The sequence below is a fragment of the Podarcis gaigeae genome, assembly GCF_964106915.1.
Source record: "Podarcis gaigeae genome assembly, chromosome: 4".
Taxonomy (NCBI): Eukaryota; Metazoa; Chordata; class Lepidosauria; order Squamata; family Lacertidae; genus Podarcis; species Podarcis gaigeae.
Genome location: NC_139677.1, coordinates 49922031 through 49943977, shown reverse-complemented (window position 1 = coordinate 49943977; position 21947 = coordinate 49922031). Strand labels below are relative to the sequence as shown.

Here is a 21947-nt window from a genome sequence, read left to right as displayed (position 1 = left end):
CCTGTCCGGCTGCCCCGGTCAGGTACCTTAGCGCCAAAGAGGCACGCCCGGCTACATTACCTGTCCTTCCTCAGCCCCGTCTAACTTCTTGCACAAGCCAAACTGACTTCTTGTTCCCATAAAAACTAGTCACGGAGGACAGAAAACAGCGCTGAGGAGGAACCGCAGCTACTTCTCCGCAAACACTACACGCTGCTGCGCCGCGCCAGGGAGCCGCTCTCAGTTCTCCGCGCGAGCTCCTACAAGCCTCACTACGCTCTCCAAGTACAGGCTCCAAAGCTACTACAATGAAAGCCCGCCTGCCCGCCCCCCAGAAGAGCGCTACGGCGCCCCGCCTCATTTTCCCCTTCGCCTTCCCTATGACGTTAACACACCCGCGTCTGCGCAGAGCGCTCCCTTTGCGCCCCCTGGAGGGGGGGTGTTGTGGGCGTGGCTCTGCGCGCGGTTCTGGCAAAGGACTTGTCAAATGGGGGAAGAGGGAGGGGGGACGAGAGAACGGCCGGGCGGGGTGGGGAGGAGGCAAAGAAGAAGAAGAAGAAGACTGCGCGCGCGCACTTCGAAGAAGGGAGCGCGCGCGCTGGCTCTGGGCGGTTGCGTGACTGATTAGAAAGGTGGCGGCGGCGGCGCGCCCGCCCTCCATTAAACAGCTTAGCGCGGCAGTTGCTTGGCGCGTGGTCGGAGCCGCGCCTGCCTCTCCCTCGCTCCCTCCCTGTGCGCGCGCGCGCGTTCTCTCTCTCTCTCTCCCTCTCTCTCTCTCTCTCCCCGGCCCCTTCGCGTGTGAGTGTGCACCAGTGGGGGAGGGGAGGCGAATGAGGCGGCTCTGCCTTCCGCCGGTTCATCTCCGTATCCATCCCCTCCGTGGTCCCTGCTCCACCCCGCCCGCCGCCGCCTGCCGGCATTAGCCTCCAGGGCCGCAGCGGTGGGGGAGCAAAGGGAAAAGGGTCGCGACGGACGGGGTGGGGAAAGGTGAGGACCCGGCGGCGGCGGCGGCGGCGGCAGCGAGAGAGACGGAGAGAGACACGCGGGGAGGCTGAGGCCCACAGGAGGAAGGAACAAGGAGCGGCGGCTGAAGGGATTCCCGGCGTGGCCGTTGGAGCCTCCGGGGCGGATTTGGATCTGTGCGGCGTGAGGCGGCTGGGATTTAACGCGGTGGTGGCGGCGGCGCGTCGTGCGGGGAGCGCGGAGGGGATCGTGCCCGCGCCCCCTTCCCGCCTCGGCCGCCCGTGTGGCGAATTGCCCCCATCTGGACCATGGCCGACGACGACGTGCTCTTCGAGGATGTGTATGAGCTCTGCGAGGTGATCGGCAAGTAAGTGGCGGCGGGAGAGGCAAATGGCCGGGGGGGGGGGATGAGAGGGAGGGCGAGAGAAAGAGACGGAGGCGACCGTGACCGAAGCAGCAAAGCCTCCTCCCCGACGGGAGGTGGTGGTGGGGAGAGAGATGCTCGGCTCCGTTCCCACCTGAGCTGCTGCTGCGGCGGCCGCCGTGTCTGTCTGAGGCAAGGAAGGGGGAGAGAGGGACCGGCTCCATGGCGTTGGGGCTGAGTGACATGACAAGTGAATCCGCCGTGGCGCCCACGCGCTTTCACACGGTGGGGGAAGTGACTTGATAATGGGGGGGGGGCTGTTTCTTTTTCTTCTCCTCCCTCCCCTCCCCCCCTCCTCGCCACCTTCGGGCACTTAGATTAAACCGGCTGTTTGCTCCTGCAGCTAACCTGGTTTTCTGCTTGCCCCGGTGTTGGCAGAGGTCTATGTGACCAGGAAGGTAGGCAAGGAAGGGATGAGGCGGGGGATGTTTTCCCTCCACATCTTTCTGCTCTTGTGTGGTGTGCCTGGTATATTTGCACGCCAGGTGCCTTCCTGTGCTCTGCTGCATAATAGCCCAGCTCGTTAGCGACGATGTAAGTGACACTCAGGTAATGCTCAGTTTCTCTGTAAATATTTCTCTCCCCCACCCCCACCCACTTGGAATAATAGAGTGCAGAAGGAGATTTTTGCCTTTCTGGGGCTTATGCAACTGCTTTTAAATCGATGTTCAAGAGCTTGCATAAAACTGAAGTTGCAGCGGTTGCTAAACTGCCACTGCCTGTCTGTTTTGGAGTGACCAGTTTGGTAGGTTGTTTGAAAATGGCAGCTCAAGTCTTCTTAGTTTGTAACTTGTGCAATTCTGTGCTAGTGGAAAATAAAATTAATTATGATACTAAAAGGAAACAAAACCACACTTTATTTTTCTTCATAGTTTTAGGTTAGTAGTGATACTGTGTTTTTTTGAGCTTTCTACTTATTTTTATAGTTCTTGGTGATAAAACAAAAGTAGAATAAGATGCACCATTTTGAAAGAACAGGTAACTTTGCATATTGGAGTTAACTGAAGATGCTTTAGCACTTAGGTGGCTTTCCTATTACAGATTTTGAAAGGATAACTACATGGTGAGGAAAACGCCTTTGGAAATGATTTACCTGGGAGTAAGGTATGCTTCTGAGTATAGGATTGCACTGTTTTCTTTCATTCTAATTTTGCTATAATAGTTGTCAAATAGTTGTCTACTGTAAGACAATGCAGAAATAATATTTTTAGCATTTATTTTGTCATGTTTCCCTCAAAGTTTTCTTTTATGAAGCTAAAATTTGTGTCTGCTTGCTCAAAATATTTGAGGACATTTGGTCCTGTAACACCTTTTGCCAAATACTTTATTGAATTGTGTGTGTTACAAGTGCCTCCCAACTCTTAATTATTAATTTGTCTATGGGAATACCAGTTTTTGAGAAATAATTTGGTTAGAATCCTAAAAGCATCAGTTATAAATTCATGTTTGCTCCATAGTTCTGATTCATTCATTCATTCATTTAACTTTGCTGCTCCAGTATACCATGTGATAGGGCTTTGTTTTGTTGCTTTTGCAATAAATGTGCTACCACTCATGTATTTCCAAAAGGTTCTCCTCCTTCATTGGGAAGTTGCAGTCAATTAACACTATTTTGTACTTGAGGAAATGCAGAATTCCCTCTAGGTGACTCTAAGACTAACCTCTGAGGTCCTGCTCCCTGTCCTGCCACTGATAAATATCAGAAGGTGTTAGTGTTGGGAAAGGGCTTTTTCAGTTGTGGTCTCACACTTTTGGAACTTACTGGTATGATAACTTAATTTGGCCCTCTGTTAGGTTTTAAATATTTTTTAACCCTCTTTTTGCTATACCAAACCTGTTCTTGGTTTTTAATGCTGGTTCTCTTTGTTCTAATTAGGTGCTGTTTTATGGTTTTTATTTTAATGTCCTCGTTTCTAAACCATTTTCTGAAGGTTTGGCCCAAAAGGTGGATTGGGGTGGGTAGGTGTAACTTAATAAATAATGACAAATGGTGTAGCTTTGATCATAAGTGATGAATGAAGAAGTCCTAGATTCAGCCTTAGGTAAAGTTTATTAGGTGTTGTGAGGCCATAGGCCTTGGGATTGGATTCACAGGAAGAAGAAGAAATGGGGGGGTGAATTGGGGAAGCCTTATTTGTAAGAAATGGACCTCCCCTTTCCACGCTGTCTTTAACCATTGTGCAAGAGGAAGCTGGGATGCTGGCTGTCCACTCCGACCTTCCTAAAGAGCAGGGGTGGGCTTTGATCAGCCAGGAGGGAGGAGGCTGAGATGGCTCAGTTGGTAGAGCATGAGACTCTTAATACAGTGGTACCTCGGGTTAAGAACTTAATTCATTCTGGAGGTCTGTTCTTAACCTGAAACTGTTCTTAACCTGAGGTACCACTTTAGCTAATGGGGTCTCCCACTGCTGCCGCCATGCGATTTCTGTTCTCATCCTGAAGCAAAGTTCTTAACCCAAGGTTCTATTTCTGGGTTAGCAGAGTCTGTAACCTGAAGCTTCTGTAACTCAAGGTACCACTGTATCAGGGTTGTGAGTTTGAGCTACACATTGGGAAAATATTGCTGCATTGGAAGGGGTTGGACTAGATGACCCTTGTGGTTCCTTCCAACTCTGATTCCAGTGTTAGAAACTCAGATATATAAGATAAGCGCCAAATGCCTCCTTAAACCAAGGCTACAGTTGCCAAAATGGGATGTCTAGTTGCAATTTTGGGGTAAAACTGCTCTAAAGTCTTATTTTTCAAATGATGGACTGACTGTGATTGATTCTCAGTTAAACATCTGGCTAGTTCAGATGACAAACTTGAGCTAGATTAAGTACTTTTAGAACTTAAAGAAGAAAAGTCACTCAATCCAGGGGCAGTTCACAGATCTATTGGCCTATTCCTACCTCTTTCTGTTAGCAGTGACTGCTCCTGCTCAGGCTGCAAAAAACCCCAACGCATTTTGGTTCCAGAAATTCATTCTGATAGTACAGATAAAATATAGCTGATGGAATTCTAAAGGATGGGGTATTGGTGTGTGAAAACAGTCCAGATCCAATGATCCCCAGGCATGCACCTCCAAATGATGGAGGTGCCAGGGGCCATCCTGGTTCCTAAGCATCTTCTCTTGGTTGCAAGTGGTTGAAAGCCGGGTGCAAAATGAACCTGGCGCATGGATAATTTCAAACACTGTCTGATTTTATTATTCTAAGGCTGAAAAGGAGGCAGCAGCAACTGAACAGAAGCATAAACATAATGGTGTTGTCTTGTGACCTAGAATCAGGTGCTGCCTTCACTGACAAAAAATGACCCATCTGCCCTGACAGCATGCGTTTGTAATCTCAGCATTCCCACAAGATGAGTGACTCTTGTGACTAAACTCAGGCATACCTTATCTTTAAAAGCTTGGGAGGTGAGGGCAGGGAAACTTGTTGGGATACTTTCTTCTCTACTTTCTATGCTCCTGAACGCCTGAATCATGACTTCTGAGCACTATGCTGCCAAGCCTGTACAGTTACTTGCCTGAATAAGGATATCTTTCCTACTTACAAGTTGAAGCCTTTGTCTGTGTGTTTTGAGCCGGGACCAGAGATGTATTAGGGGAGCACAAAGACTCAGGGTGCTGCAACTATTATATAGAATGGAAGGCAGGGGTGCTGAATTCTGGAGTGGTACAGGGTGCTGCTGAAATTAGAGACTCCAAGGTCCACTACTACATTACTTGGCTTTAGACAAACCGGTATCAATCAGACACAGCCCCTTTCTGTTTTTTGGATATTCTGGCCTATCTTCCAAGTATTATTCAGTATTCAGTATTATTAAGACTGTGTATATAAAAAGCATTGCATACTTTGGGGAGGGGGGGGAGCTGTTGGCACACTATTGCTGTGTGTAGTATGAATATGTGAGTTCCATGAACTGCAAGACAGACTGTAGACAGTCCTGGAAAATTGTCTGACCTGGCAAAATGCAACATCTTACATTCCCAGCTCCAACAGGAGGGCTGCCTTAATGATTCTTTTAAACTGGCAAATATCTACAATGCTAATTCTCAGTAGTAATGCCTAGGCATCTTGTGAGCTTTTAAAGTAATTGCTCTCTTTAGGCTGTGCATTGGAATACACAGCTAGCAGGTTTGTTAAGACAGGTATAAGCATTTGTGAAGAGGCTGTGGCACTCTGACTTCTGAGATATTCCTGACCTCTTCCTCTCCTAGCTTACAGTGGAAGACTGTATGATAACCCTTTTACTTAAAGCACATCATTCTTCTAATTTGCTCAATCAGACGCAAATCTACTTTGCTACCAATGAATGAGATAGTTGACAAGCACACATTTATATTTGAATTTTCTTATAACTATTTAATCAGTTAATTGTTAATTGTACTTATATTTGAGTCTTCGTTGTTTTTTCCTTGGTTTATGATAGCCTTCGCTGTATGATCTTTAGGTTCCGTATTCTCCCAAACTTTGACTGTAGGGATGGAAGAACAATGGCACAGCAATTTTTTCTCTCAGTGCTCAATTTGTTACATACTGTAGAGCAGGTATGTTGAACCTGTGGTCCTCAAGATGTTGCTGGACTCAAATTCCCATCATCTCTTACCATTGACCCTGCTGGCCGGATCTGAACTATCTTTTTTTGGCATTGATAAGGGTCTTGTAGGAATATGACCCAAAGGCTAAAATTATTTGAAGGTATACGCTGGCTGATTTTGAGGTCTTTACTTTGAAATCAAATCAATTCTAAGATCATAAGTGTGTTTCATGGGAATGAATTTAATGGGCAGTCCAAATCCCTGGTTGGCAGTGGCAGGGCTAAATAGACAAGTGTAGCCACTGCTGCATCCACAACCCTGCTACATGCACTAGTCAGGTGGGGAGAAGGGTGGGGAGAGGCAAAAATGTCTACTGTATTTGCTATGTGAGCTCCCAGGCTAGCAAAACCTGAGAGGTCTCAGTTGGGCTTGATGTCAAAACATTCTGTCCCAAAGTGTCTCATTTTGAAGGTTACCATTGACTACTGCTGGTAAGGGGTACTGCAGGTGGGAACTTCTGCCTGCCTTTTGTTTGGGCATTGGGGTCTCCTTATTAGCAGGTTTGGGCAGAAAGGCACCTCCAGCTCATCCACGCACCCCCTTCAGCATGGCAGATCAAAGGTTTGGATTACTTCATCAGGATTGCAACCATGCATATTTGGACCCTTAGCAAAATTAGTTTTATTAATTCTAGTGGAGTTTATTTTCAGGTGTGCTTAAGGATGTAGCCATTACTGTTTGTATCAAATGATCACATATAGCAGTAATAATAATAGTTGCTGTTGGTGGTTGTGTGAACGTATAAATATATGCTGTCTGGTGTGTGAAAATATATGTTATTATCTAATGGGGGAAATAAACCAGTGATGAATTCCAGATCTTTACATTCCCAGACATGCTAACTAGACATGATCTTATTCTTAAATTCTTTCAATAGGGGTCAGAAAGATCATTGTTGTAATTAACTTTCTGCATAACCAGTATCTATTTACAATCTAGTAGACATACCTTGTGTTTCTCTCTTATTTAAATTTATGATCTGCCAAAATTTATTTTGGATAGCTGTTTCTCTACCCACACAATTGTGCAGGTGTAAAGTTTTGATATACTGATTTAACTTCTAAATAGCTCAGTCTCTAACTTTAAAATATTCATGCAATTTTATGTGTAAATATCTCACAAAGATAAGGATGATCTCCTGATATTTACTGTGGAAGAAACATGAGTATCAAAGAACCTGTTTTATGAGTGATTTAAGAATGGTGATAGGCATTTTTTTATCACTTCACATCATTCTGAATGGATAGGATTAAACTCTTGCTTCTACTTTAGCATGTCAGCAAAAACTTATTACAATCTGGATTTAGACACACACTTATAATATGATATGATATAATAATATTCAACTATACTCAGAAACTGAATAAAGACCTGATAAAAGCTCTCAAGTATAATGTTAACACTTTAGAAAGTTTTATTTCACATATTTAGTTAGTTTAATTGAAGGAAAAAGTGAATTTTTCAGGAGACAAACTGGAAAGTGCATGTGACATTTTTGTGTGAACATACCTAATAGTAGTAGTAGTAGTAGTAGTAGTAGTAGTAGTAATTTATACCCCATCCATCTGGCTGGATTTCCCCTAAAAAGAATAAAAGTGTGCAATCTCAGTTAAAACAATTTTTAATTTCAATAATCATAATCATAAATAGTTCTTGTACCCTGCCTGTCTGATTGGATTGTCCCAGTCGCTCTGGAGGACTTCCCACAAAATTTAACAGAGCACAACAAAACAAAACATCAAACATTAAAAGTTTCCTGAAACTAGGCTGCCTTCAGCTGTATATGAAAAGTCACATGATTGTTTATCTCTTTGACATCTGATAGGAGGGCATTCCATAGGTCAGGCACAACTACCAAGAAGGCCCCTTCCTGGTTCGCTGTAACTTCACTTCTCACAATGAGGGAACTGCCAGAAGCCCTCAGAGCTGGACCTCAGTGTCCAGGTTGAACGATGGGGTACACCCCTTCAGGTATACAGGGCTGCAGCCATTTGGTGCTTTGAAGGTCAACATTTTACATCCTTATACTTAAAACATCAGAATTAACTGTGTTGTTGGCTAAACAATTGTTTGGTTGTAAAGATCCACAGTGAAACTGGACAGAATCTCAGACTGGGATCCACTTGTGTTATCTGTGTACTGAAACAGAAAGCTTTTTTGCCTTGCATCATCATCAGCCTCCTGTTGGTAACAATCTACCTAAGAGGATCACACAGCTGCTGGTTAAAAGAATCTCATATAGCTGGACTTTCAGGCTGACACAGAATTACAGTTAGTGGGTTGTGTTTCACATTGACTAACCAAGTAAAGCCTGTAAAGCTTTGGTTAGATTTGGGATATGTTTAAATTTTAATGTCTCCAAGATGTTTGCATATATTATAAATGATGTAATTGGTCACCCCCTCTAATATAGTGCCAATAGGAATGTCACCAAAATGGGATAATTGAGAAGGAGGGAGGAATTCCAAGGTTTGCAGAAGCATAGGAAAACTTTATCAACCCTCCTAAACAGCAGGGAACCAAACAGCTCACTGAGGGCTGAGCTGTGTGGATGGGGGAACAGAAAACCCCACAAAGGAAGGACTGGAATGGAGCATCTTGAATTGAGGGTGTGGCTGACTGGCCGGAATATTGAAGATGCACACTCCAGTACTTTGCTACATGTTTCATTCATATTGTCTCCTCCATATGAAGTTTTTCTAGGATGACAGACTATTACAAATGTATAGTTTGAACTAGTGCTTATAATGAATTTGCATAATCATGTGTATGAAGGACTTTTTAGTATACCCAGCTTTGTGGTTTCAAAAGGTCAGACAATTTTGCACAGTACTTGTGTTCTGTGTGATGATTTTTTTAAAAAGCTTGATCAGTATCCCAACTTTGCCTGCATAGACAAGTTATAGGTGCTGGAGTTTTTGGAAAGCTAGCTGAACCAGCACGTTGAATTGGGGTTGGGAACCAGTGAAAAAACTAACAGTTTTAAAAGTTATGCATTCTTGTCTTGTCAGAGGCAGTAACTATTCTGGCAGTGGCATTTTGAACCACTTAAATTTTTGAGCATGATTTAAAGGGCAGTCTCATGTTGGGTTTGTTACAATAGTCCTACTGGGAAGTTACTAAAGTTTGCAGTATTTTGGCAAGGGCTTTCCTTCCTGGAATAACATAGTTGCATTGCTGTGTTCAGAAAGAGACAGGCAGACTCTAGAGACTGAAGCTGCTGTTAGAACACAGGCAGTGACCATTTCATACAGGGTTCTGTAAAATCCAGGACACCCCTAAAGTTGTTGAGCCTTTTTTTTTTTTTAACAAAAAGGATGTAACTTCTGCCTTTGATATCCCAGTACAGTGGTACCTCGGGTTGCAGACTTAATTCGTTCCGGAGGTCCGTTCTTAACCTGAAACTGTTCTTAACCTGAGGTTTCACTAATTAACTAATTAACCTTTCACTAATGGGGCCTCCCGCTGCCGCCGCACCACCAGTGCATGATTTCTGTTCTCATCCTGGGGCAAAGTGTGGTGTAGTGGTTAAGAGCGGTAGTCTCGTAATCTGGGGAACTGGGTTCGCGTCTCCGCTCCTCCACATGCAGCTGCTGGGTGACCTTGGGCCAGTCACACTTCTTTGAAGTCTCTCAGCCCCACTCACCCCACAGAGTGTTTGTTATGGGGGAGGAAGGGAAAGGAGAATGTTAGCCGCTTTGAGACTCCTGAAGGGAAGTGAAAGGCGGGATATCAAATCCAAACTCTTCTTCTTCAAAGTTTGTAACCCAATGTACTACTTCTGGGTTAGCGGAGTTTGTAACCTGAAGCGTTTGTAACCCGAGGTGTTTGTAACCCAAGGTACCACTGTAATGTCTGGGAAAATCAGGACGTATGGCAGCCCTGAGCATGTATAAGTGTGCCCCGCACCATTATGCCCCTTTTCTGCCTCTTCTGGGTCCCAAAGCCATTGCGCATCCATTGGAAGTGCCTAAAGTGTCGTTACCTGTACCTATGAAGATTTTATTATAGGGGTTGGGCTCAATTGAAAGTGAGCACAGCTAGCTCCTACAGAAAATATTTGTCACCCACTCACTACAAGTGGGTTATACATCTACTCTGGTTGTATTTTCAGCTCTTTCGAATGGTCCTCATCTCTGTTTTGCATTCTTAATGATACACTCCTGTTTTTTACATTGCTCGGCCTTCTGGCCCACTTTGTAATGCACACCTCTGTGTGTAATTTCCCAAGTATGAATTACAGTTCAGGTCCAGCAGTGGAGGAAAGATTTGCCTCTTAGAGGCAGTATGATTTAATGGATAGAGCATTGGACTTGGACTGTGGAGATCCAGTTCTGCTCATCCACTCAGAAATGAAACTCTCTAGAAGACTTTGGCCCAGTCATCACAGTGGATACACCACATATGCTCAGAAAATACAACAACCAGCCCCATTGGAGCAGGAGCCAGCACCAGATGTTCTTTCCTGCAATGCAGCTAAGGACACAAGAAGAACCCTGCTGGATCAGGCCAAAGAGCTATGTAGTCAGATTCTGTTCTCACAACAAAACAGTTGCCTGTGGGAAGCTTGCAAGCACAAGCCACTTACAATAGAATTCTCCCCACTGGTGATTCCTGGCAACTGGTATTTGGAGGCAGTGGAGTTAGAACATAGCATTCATGGCTAGTAATCACTGCACTTGCTATAAAGTGGATTTTTAGGGGTTGGGAGGCTTGATAAGTTTCTCTCTCTCAATTTAACACACACATGCAAATATGTGTGTTCATGCTTTCTTGAAGCTTACAGCTGGCCACTTGAAAATACAGTGCTGCATTAGATAGAGAATTGGTCTTACCCAGCATCTTATGCTCTTAAACTCTTTGAAAATGTCTTAGTAAAATTGAGGACCACCTTAGATTGATTACTGAGGTCACCTGGAGGAGTGCTATTAGTTGTTCTGTTGTGTTTCAGAAGGCACTTAGTGTTGATAGTCACACACTCTTCCAACAGAGACTTGGCAGGCATCCTCACTGTTAATTTTCAGATGCCTCTTAGAGGCCTTTTTATGTGACAGGCCTATTCAGTTGTTTAATTTTTTTCAAGATAGCTAATTATTTGTATGATTATTATTGTATTTTATGTTTATTGTACTTGCATACTTTGTTGCACACAGCTTTGATTTATGAGGGGTGGTCTGTAAATAATTTTATGAATAAATAATCTTATACATTGATCTGGCATTTTAATATGAGGGTGCTCAACTTCTGAAACACTTTGCAATCTCTAGGAATTTGAATGGAATTTCCTGGTTACATAATTTTTTAATGCAATGTTTTTTTAAAAAGTATCTATGTTGTTCTATAAGAATTGTTCAGAAATTGACAGACTGGCAATAGGTTTATTAGGACAAACAAAAAAGCCACAAAATAGTAGGTTTTTAAAGTTCCCTAGGACTCTTAAATCAGGTTGGAACTTAAGTGAAGGGAGGGACAGGAGGGAGAGAGAGGAAGGGAAAGAGCTGGCTTGATGTTGAAGCCTCAAAGTCTGTATTTAGTCACAGTCTTAAAATGGAGTGTGGGAGTAGATAACAGATTTAATTGGATTAGGATCAACCATGTGCTATGTAGATTTCAGGGTGCACCTAGGATTGCTGGAGCAAAGAATGTCTAATATCTCATTTTTGGAATTACATGAAAGCAAGGTTCCTTAAAACTAAAACAAAGGATACCAGAAAGCAAATAATACCAGATTTCTGGTTAGTTGATGGAAATTAGGTGCTCAGAACAGTTAACATTTAAAAATCCTTTTATGTCTACATTCAGCATATGTTTGACTTTTCCAGTCTTAACTACATAGAGGATGCTGGAGATGAAAATCATTTCTAAAGGACATGATCTGCTAACTTTTTCCACAGAAGGTTGTTTTGAGAACTTTGCTATCCCTGCAGTAAGCAAGGGGCGGCATGGAGAGGACTTATTTTGTGGAGTGAAAAGTGGTAATGGATTGGTTTCAATTGAAAGCAAATTCCTAGACTCAGACCTCACTTATACTATACATTTAAAGCGGCATTATACGGCCTAAAACAGTTGTGGGTTCCTCTCCAAAGAATCCTGGGAACTGTAAAACTGCAATTCCCAGGTTTCATTGAGTGAAACCATGATAGAGTTTTCAGCGGTTGGCTTAGAGTGGGCAAGCCAATCCATCTCTGTTACCAGATTTTAAAACAGTTTTGAATGAATTATTGGAATAGTGCTAGCAGTGACTCAACTTCTTGGTAGCATTACCTTGTATCTTGCAGCCAAATCCTGCTGTAATCTCCTCCTAAAGCTGTTGTAGAATACTTTCTTCTACAGAGGTAACCTCTTGATGTTGCCTAAAACCCAAGTCTTCCCTGTGGCTTTAAATTTTGCTCCAACAACAAATGTCAGGATAATATATTGCTGAATCCCAATAATACTTGAAAAATGACTACTGCAATGGTTTTCTTTGTGACATAGTCCTAGGAGACAGTTACAAAGCTAGATTTATTACGGAATTTTATAACCTGGCTTCTGGAGGACAGACACATATTATACCGATGTTTTGTAGCATCTGCGTTAGCTATGGATATAGCACAGTAGACACAACTCAAGGGCCCATCTCACTTTTTCCCACTAATGCAAAGCAAACTTTGAAAACAATCCAATGTGCTCATTTTAACCTATGGTTAGGCTAGTGGTTCTCAAATGGTGTGGCATACCACATTGGTGTGGCAGGAGATGATGGCAAGTATGGCAGGAAGATTCAAGAACAATCAAAGACGCATTTAAACATTTCAGTAGAGTAGAGTATCAAAAAGTGGGGTGGGGTGGGAATATACAACCAAAAACTGCATCCACGCCTCTCTTTGAGAGCATTGGCTATTATTCTACAGTTCTCTGTGACATTTTGTAGGAACAGGGATTTTCTTTTTTTTTAAAATATATATTTTATTAAAGTTTTTAAACATAAATGCAAAGATAAAAAACAGTATAACATATATCATAACATACTTTCTTAACTTCTTTGGACTCCCTTACATCTCCCGCTCCCACTTGCATCATTGTCAATTCTTGCCCGCAATTTATCATCTTATTTACAATCTTGTGTCACATTCATTTAACTATAATCTGTTAATTCTCCAATAGGTTTATAATTTTTCCTCAACTTACTTGTCATCTTAATTCCATCTAATTTAGTGGTGCACAATTATTTATGATCTAGCATCCTTTCTTAACATTCAACCAAATTACAATGTTTTTTTAAAATAAATCTTAAATTTCTTCCAGTCTTCTTCAACCCTCTCCTCTCCCAGGTCTCGGATTCTGCCAGTCATCTCGGCCAGTTCCATGTAGTCCATCAGTTGCATCTGCCACTCTTCCAGTGTGGGTAGATCTTGAGTTTTCCAGTTCTTAGCGATGAGTATCCTTGCTGCCGTTGTTGCATACATAAAAAATGTTCGGTCCTTCTTTAACACCTTCTGGCCGACAATACCCAGAAGGAAGGCCTCTGGTTTCTTGGTGAAGGTATACTTAAATACCTTTTTCAGCTCATTATATATCATTTCCCAGAAGGCCTTCACCCTAGGGCAAGTCCACCAGAGGTGAAAGAATGTACCTTCATTTTCTTTACATTTCCAACATTTATTATCAGACAAATGGTATATCTTGGCAAGTTTAACTGGGGTCATGTACCATCTATATATCATTTTCATTACATTTTCCTTCAAAGCATTACATGCAGTGAAGTTCAGCCCAGTGGTCCACAACCTTTCCCAGTCCTCAAACATAATGTTGTGCCCAATATCCTGTGCCTACTTTATCATAGCCGATTTAACCATTTCATCTTGTGTGTTCAACTCTGACAAATATGAAAGATCAGAAAAGAGAAAGGCTTCTTTGTGTTGATGAGGAGATGAGTTAGTTTGTCTCAAATTAGATCGAATATAAATGAGATTACCTGGCATAAGCAAATTCACACCTCTCATTGAGTTTGTATATATACTTAAGGTACATATGTAAGAGGCTTGTTTATAATTACATTTTGGGAATGATTCATATTCTTATGTAGCTAGGAGTTGATCCTTTTTGTTTTCCAATGTATTTCTTGTTAATAAAAAAAATTGGTGTGGCATGAAAAGAAATATTCTGCAAGTGTGACCCACAGAACAAAGTTTGAGAACTTTTTCTTGTATATTCTGTTGCTGCTTAACAGGTTTTCTAAGCCTCAGAAGAAGTTCTGTATCTTTTAAAAAAATTGTAGTGTATTTTTATTTGGATCTGTTATGAGCTGGAGATTTTTATTTTAAGACCGTGTATTAGGCCTAAAAATTAAAAGTTTTTTTTTTCAGTTGACTTGTTATCTGGCTTTTAAATAAATTTGCATATTCTGTAACCAAGCATATAAAGTAATGCCCTTTTATTTTACATGACTCTCTTAGATGTGAATCCTATTTTCAGCATTCTGCAGTGGCACATTCAGAAACTGACCTTCTAAAACAAGACTATCGAAGCTCTGTCACCTATTTTTGTTTGGCCCACTGTTGAACTTCGAAGCCAGGACTTGGCTTCTCTCTTCTTTGGCATTCCACACTATCTTTATAGCAAATGTCCTGGCAAAATTCATTTGTCCAGAGCCAGCTAATTAGTGAGATACATTTTCCAGATATCTGCAGAACGATGATCAAGTTCATCATTCCTTTTAGATATTCTCCCCCCTCCCCACCCAGGCTCTTAGTTGAAATTCAGTAAGCTGCTGAAGATCCTACAACTATGTATAATGTAGTACTTGGTTCTTTAAAAAGGAAAGACTGGGCATAGGAGGGCATTATTGTTTTTAATGTAATGTTATGATTTTTGTGTTTTTATGTTGTAAACTGCCCTGTAATCTTTGGATGAAGGGTTGTATAGACATTTAATTAATATGAATAATAATAATAAATTTATAATAGGCTCACTCTCTTAACTTGGTCAAGAAAACTTAGCTTCAATTATATACACACACACACACACACACACTTATGTGATTGTGAGAGCATACACAGCAACAGCCACTGAATAGTAGTAGTCAATATTGTATTTTAATGTACAGTATAAGCTACTGTAATTATTAATGATTCGTGTGTGGAGTAATTAATAGTGTGATCTGATAGGTGAAGTATTGGCCTCGGACTTAAGAAACCAGGATTCACATCCCTACAGATACGAAGCTTGCTTCTGCAGATTCTCAATCTGCTGTTTAAGGTGCCTCACAGGATTGTTGTTAGGATAAATTGGATTAACCCCATATGTTCTGCCCTGAGCTCTTTGGGGGAAGGGTGAACTATGAATATTAAAAAAAAAAATGCAACCTTTAAATGTCCACACACATTTTAGTTATTTTCTGTTTTATATGTTTTCTGGGTAGTTAATAATAATAATAATAATAATAATAATAATAATAATAATAATAATAATATAGTTATAGTTATTAGTTAGTTATAAAGATCACAAGTTTTTATTTTGTAATAAAGGGAATCCGTTGATTTTATCACATCAGCAATCCAGAGCTTTTAATCAGGCATTACTCAAACATTAAGAATACATAAGAGCTACAGCCTGAGCCTTGATTCAACTAGCCATACAATGTTATGCAACTTTTCATTTATTTATATCCTTTTTCAGTTCACCTGATGTGCTTTACAACCTAAAATAATGTTTTATAGGCAAAATGCAAAAGAAAAAAGGGAAGAGAAGGGGGATAGCAAATACTGATATTGATTGTGTACAATGCTACATAAAGGTCAGAGGTGGAATGGCCCAGTGCAGGAGATGATTTTGGAAGAGGAGCAGCCAAATAGCTGTCAGTCCCAGCCAGACTAGTAGATGAGGTCTTGTTCTCCCACAGAAATTGCTGGATGAAATGACTGCTGATGTGCAGCCTTTTTAGAATCACCAACTTTATTCAGCAGTCCTCTGCCTAAACTGACTGTATATCCCATCTTTTCTAAAAGTCAATATAGTTTTAACGTTATCTGCCCATTTTTTTCTAGTAAAAATGTACATTGACTGCTGCTCTGTCAATGCATAGTTTTTACTGTGAAATTGTTAATCTGCTTCCTCTAGGACAGAACTTTCCAAACCGTGTGTCACAACACATTAGTATGTTGACTTCAGTGTGGGGGTATGTCACATCATGCTGGACTAACCAGCCGATCTCCAGTCTTTTTACCTGAGGAGAATTACTATTCCCCCTCCGCTGAAGCTTCTCTGGTACAGAGCGGCACAACCCTTTCCTGCCCGTCTCTGCCAGCTGCACCACAGTGCACTCTGCCCTTGCTGCGCCTCCTTCGGCTGTTGCCACCCCTGTCAGGGCTCTGTGCATGCCGGGTGGGTTCTGGTGTGTGAGAGGGAGGGGAGAGCAGCAAGGGCATACAGGCTGCGGAGAGCCCATTTAGCACCAGCCATGCCCTGCACACCTTTCCATCAGCAGCAAACAGGCACAGGTGATCTGTGCTGCCAACTCCAGAGGGCTTAATTCCTGCAGGTCAACACTGCCATTTAAAAACAAACATCTACAGGGGCCAATTTAAAGATCTGACAGTTTTGAACCTTTTTAACACTTTCCTCCCTTGAAATCAGCCCTTTTGCAAATGACTTGCTCCCTGGCTGAACTTGATGGTTGCAAAGAAATGAGATTCCATATCTGCATCCTCCATTGAAGTCCCGTCCCCTCCCCCACTACTCTCTGAAAAGCAGCAACAAATCCTCCCCTTTTTTGGAATTATTTACTCACCTTTCCTCCAAATTTACCAACCCCCCCTCCCAACAATATTACTCCTAAGCCATTTTTTTATTTCTCCCCAGAATAGCTAGAACAGAATAGGAAGCTGTTAGTATTTAAATCCCCCCAAAAAAAACCTCTCTGTGAGACCTGGGCCTCTCTGGGCAATGGGGCAGTCTCTAGGTTTAACCCTTGGAGCACCTCACCTGAGAGAGAGAGAGAACTTATTTCCAGGTTTGCAGCAAGCAAAGCAAAGCAAAACACACAACTCTGTGCTTTATTCTTCCAGCACAGAAGCAGGCACCAAGGCTGCAATCCAAGTAGCAAGGCTGCTGGGGCGGCGGCGTGGGGACATGGCAGCCGTTTGATCCCAGGCTAGGATCGAGGGCCACGTAGTGATGCCTTTCTCATGCTGCCCTCCCTAGATCCAAAGCTTGCAAGGCAGCTCAGGGAGGATGGTGTGGGGATGCGTCAACCGCCCTGAGACCTCTGGGAATAGGACAGTATATAAATTCATTAAATAATAATTATAATAAAATTATGTGTCTTTCAATCAGGGTGCATAGCTGTCACGTCCCCACACCATCCTCCCCGAGTGGCCTTACAAAGCCTGGATCCAGGGATGGTGGTGTGAGGAGGCTGCAATAGCAATGTGGCAGGGGGCTGAGTGCACACAGCAGCACCCTGGGCAGCTTGCAGACATGCTCTGCCAGTGGAGAGCACCTCTGGTTGCAAAATGACGCATGTCTAAAAAGTGCATCACGAACATGAAAGGTTTGGAAAGCACTGCTCTAGGAGGTAGCTGTTGGTGCATTAGCACAATGTGGTGGTGGTAAAATCACTACAGTCATACCTCAAGTTGCGTCCGCTTCAAGTTACGTGTTTTCGTGTTGCATCCCACGGCAACCCGGAAGTACCAGAATGGGTTACTTCTGGGTTTCTCCTCTTGCGCATGCACAGAAGCGCTAAATCATCAGTTCCGTGTTGTGGACGGGCCTCCGGAACGGATCCTGTCCATAACACGAGGTTCCACTGTAAATGGTTTAGGTAGTCTGTGATTAGAATCATTATATTGTACATGGTATTTTCAAAAGCAATAGAAATGCTAGCCTATGCAAGAATAGCATGCTTAGTGTTCAAAATCATTGACGATTTTCATATCCTTGGTTACACCCTTATGATTCCTGACTGCAGAAGACCAAGGAGCCTTTTTATAAGATAATGGAAAGAAATTTTCTTTAGTTATTTCATGTGTTACTTCCTTAATTCTATGATTGTCTTAACTTTTTAATGGGTAATGTAATACACTCTGTGGGGCTGCCTGTCAGGTAAGCATTCCTACATGATATGCAGAAGAAGTTATGTAGCAATGCTATTTTTGGAGGCATCTCAGCATCAAGTGTAATATGTAGTTTCACTCTATGGTTCCCTATGCCTTTCCCCTCTTTATTCTCTTGCTACAGCTTAATGAATCTTACAGTATGAATGGACAGATTCCAGGCTTGTAGAATCACCTCACTGTGGGTGAAGAACTGGTGGCTTTGTTTAGAGCATGTTGTGTTGTCTTCCTTTTTTGCTCCCCATCTCTGCAAAGTATTAGGAGGTATAACATTCAAAACTACAATTGTGTTATAGAAAACTACTGCCACTGTTTACTGCTGTATTTAGCCACTGTTTAATGTTGCATTTAGTGCTGAGTGTTTAATATTTACATTATCACTAGAATATGTATTTAAATTGTACTTTGGCCTGATGTTTGACAAATGTATATGCATCCTACCCCCTGCCAATAATAATAATAATAATAATAATAATAATAATAATAATAATAATAAATAATAATATATTACAGCATTGGAGCGAGGCAGCAATGTGACATCCTCCAGGTTTTGAAGTTGTAAATATTGGCAAACACAGTAGCTACATTTAGGAAATGCTTCTTATAGCATATAATGTAGACAGACATCTTTGTCCCGAGTGTCTCCAGTAATAGAGTGGCAAAGCAAGTATAAGAAAAACTGAAATCTAGTCAGTAAATAAGCAATTCAGTATCTGAAATGTTTTGATTTCAGTATTTTGATACAGTAGCTCGCTCCATTGTGACTCTGACAATTCCATAAATTGTCCAATTTCCAGTCTGTTGGAATGTCAGGTGAGCCAGAGTTAACTGTTCTTAATCACACACACAAACACACCTGCTTTAGAATAGTTTTGAGGTTGTTCTGGAATCTACCTGGATTTTTGCAAAGCTCTCCTGCAAAGATTTGTACAGGAAGCTCAAGGGGTCTTCAACTTTTCTAACTCTCAAAATTGAAATCTGTTATTTTTCTGCTCTGGGAAGTGATTGCTACAAGCACCTGTTGAATAGTGCCTATGGCATTTTTGATGCTACTTCTTTTCTGCAGTACCCTATGATATTGTGACCTTTATTTGTTAGTTCTTAGAAAAATAGACAAGGTATCATTCTAGCTCATTCCACTAACCTTTACAAGGAAGAAAAGGCAGGCCCCTCCTAACACTTCCTGAATTTCTTTTGTTTTTGTTTTGAAATTAATTTACATCTATGCTTCAGACTATGACTCTTTCCTAATTGCTTAGGAAGGACACTCAGCAAATGATTATTCACTTATGGAAAGACATAACAATATCAGTGCTTTATACCAACTCCTGTTTTAGTTGTTGTGCTTGACCTAATGCTTTAAACAGCTTAGATACCAAGATAGCTATGAAAGTGCCTCATTCGGTTTTGTCAATATATTTCAATGGTTTATATCCTGTATTTGAACATAAAGATATCCATGGTAGTCAACATAGTCTCTCAAGATTGTCTCACATTTGCCAGCAGCTGCCAAGCAAGTGCCTTAGGAGTCTAGAGGAGCTCTGACTAGCTTACAGCTTATACTGATTTGCCATTTGTGAGCCAGATGTTCTGTGTGAGTGTGGCCTGTCCACAAGTCCATTGATAGTCTTCTGAGGCAGCTGCCAGCAAGTATTAATTAGCCATCAAATTCACTGAGAACTCTTAACGCCATTCTGTGAATTGCATTTGGAGCAAGTAAGAGCACACAGGTCTCCTTGGCAGTTGTGCCACAATTTATAAAGCAACTTCCTTTGCATATGTTGGCTTGGAGGGCAGGGACACAATGGTGCTGTTGACTTAGAATTCCAGTCCTTTTCCGGGTATTTCTATCTCCTTGAGATAGGAGTTTTCCAGGTATTTCTATCTCCTTGAGATAGGAGAGGTATTCTGGTGGTGTACAGGTCACCCTGCTGCCCACTACCTAACAGAAGAGGACGTCTGGGTGGATTGTGTGTCCAGGATCCCCTCTCCAACCAGTGCAGAGTAACTTGAACACTCATACCAAAGCCCACTTAGCAGTGGGTGCTCTGGTTTTTATCTGGCATGATTAGCTTGGGTGTATTGCTTATATTTATTTATATAAAATGTAGCCCATCTTTCCACCTGCCAAAAGAATTCCAAGGTGACTGACAATAAGACAAAATTTGTACGCCGCAAACAAGCATTTTATTTTCTGAGAGAGAGAGGTGACTTCACGGGGGATGATGTAACATGGGTGGGAAGCCTTGTTGGACTCCAGCTCCCATCAGCACAAGCCAGCAGAGCCAATTGTGAGACTCTAACACCCAGCAGCAGAATCAATCTCCACCCTTCAAACCTTCAGATCACCTCTCTGAGGGAGGCTTGGATGGTGGTGATAACAAAAGAGGGCCTTTTCAGTTGTGCTTCCCCATTTGCGGAATGCTCTCCACAGCAAGTTCTGCCTTCCTTGACATCTTTTTCACTTCTCTTTCACCCCTGCTTTTGATACACCAAGATGTTGTTATTTTGTTACTAGTATGCTGCCAAAGCTTCCTGTGGCTGTTAGACGGGTTGGTTTAATTTGTTTTTATGCAATAATGTATTTATATTTATGCTTTAAATTTGTTGCAAGTTGCTTGGAGACATTTGAGTAACAATAGACTAACAAGTCTTCTTCTTCATACTCTGATCTCAGCTATCATTGCAGGTGCTCTGGCTATTCAAACTGCTGTTCTTCAAAGGTCTGATATTTTGCACCAGGTAGGATGACAATGATTTATACCAGGGTTCCCCAAATTTGGGTCTCCAGCTGTTTTGGGACCACCATTTCCATCATCCACCCATTGGTCCTGCTAGCTAGGGATGATGGGAGTTGTAGTCCAACAACAGTTTGCAAACCCAAGTTTAGGAAACACTGATCTATTGGTAGAGAACGTTTCCCATACCTATAAGTATGGTTAGACTGGCAAAATGCTGTGGTTCTCCCACTGCTATATGGTTATGTACTTCTATAGATGAAAGGCCGTTCTTTAATAGAAGTATTCAGAGCTGAGGGACAGTACAGCCAGCAGCTGACATGTAATGTGCATTCAGAGAGCATCTGAGAATCACTGAAGCATCAGAAGTTGGTTGCACAGGTCAGGTTGAATTATTTTAAAGAGGAGTAGCTGTTGTTCATTAAATTTAATAAAAATAATAACTCTGGTTACATCTTCAAGACATACTTACACTTTGAAAAGGGAGAAAAAACATGTATTTTTTTTATGAGATGTTTGATAAAGAAGGACAACAAAAATTCTCAACTCAGAATACTGAACTACTCAGTGGCTACTTGGTTGCAATAACTACAGAGAAAAGGAAATCTATGAGAAGGCATTTATCATTATTGATTCTGAGATCAAAAGTCCTTCAGTTTGAGAAGACCTAACTACAAATTCACTCATGCAATGAAAACCATGGAAGCTGAAAGCTAATGCACTTGCCATAAGTTCCTCTCCACAAATGCAATAAACAGATTCAACAGTCTCATATATTGGGTCCATTTACAACTTTTTCCAGTCTTCCACTGGAAAAAGGAAGCAGCATTTCTAAAATCCCTTCCTAGTTGCAGATTTGTGCCTCAATGCTTTTCATGACATTCAGTGTTTTCTTATTTCTTATTATTTATTAATTTTATATACCGCCTTTCATCCGTAGATCTCAGGAGGTTCACAACATAAAAATACAAGAAAAGCACACAAAATACGCAATAAAAACCAGAATGAAAAAAACCCACCCACAATACCACCCTCCCCGCCCCCACTCTCTCCCACAAACACATTTTAAAGGGTATAGGAATGTTTTTACCTGTCGCCTAAAGGTGCATAATGAAGGCACCAGTCAATCCTCCCAGAGAGAATTCCACAAATGGGGAGCCACT

The 21947-nt window shown here is 41.9% G+C and overlaps 1 protein-coding gene across 23 annotated transcripts in view; it reads left to right on the top strand.

The window, feature by feature from the left end:
• The first annotated feature begins 418 nt into the window (after positions 1–418).
• CASK (calcium/calmodulin dependent serine protein kinase) overlaps positions 419–21947 on the top strand; it is a 121794-nt gene continuing 100265 nt past the window's right edge. For 9 of the 23 annotated variants that reach the window (XM_083734681.1, XM_083734678.1, XM_083734677.1 and 6 more), the window contains exon 1: positions 553–1309. In XM_083734681.1, the coding sequence (XP_083590807.1) occupies positions 1251–1309 (59 nt within the window). In that variant the 5' untranslated portion in view covers positions 553–1250. Of the gene's footprint in view, positions 1310–1858; positions 1916–2407; positions 2471–21947 lie in introns of those variants that run through there. The other 14 variants (XM_083734680.1, XM_083734676.1, XM_083734673.1 and 11 more) reach the window with 7 other exon arrangements.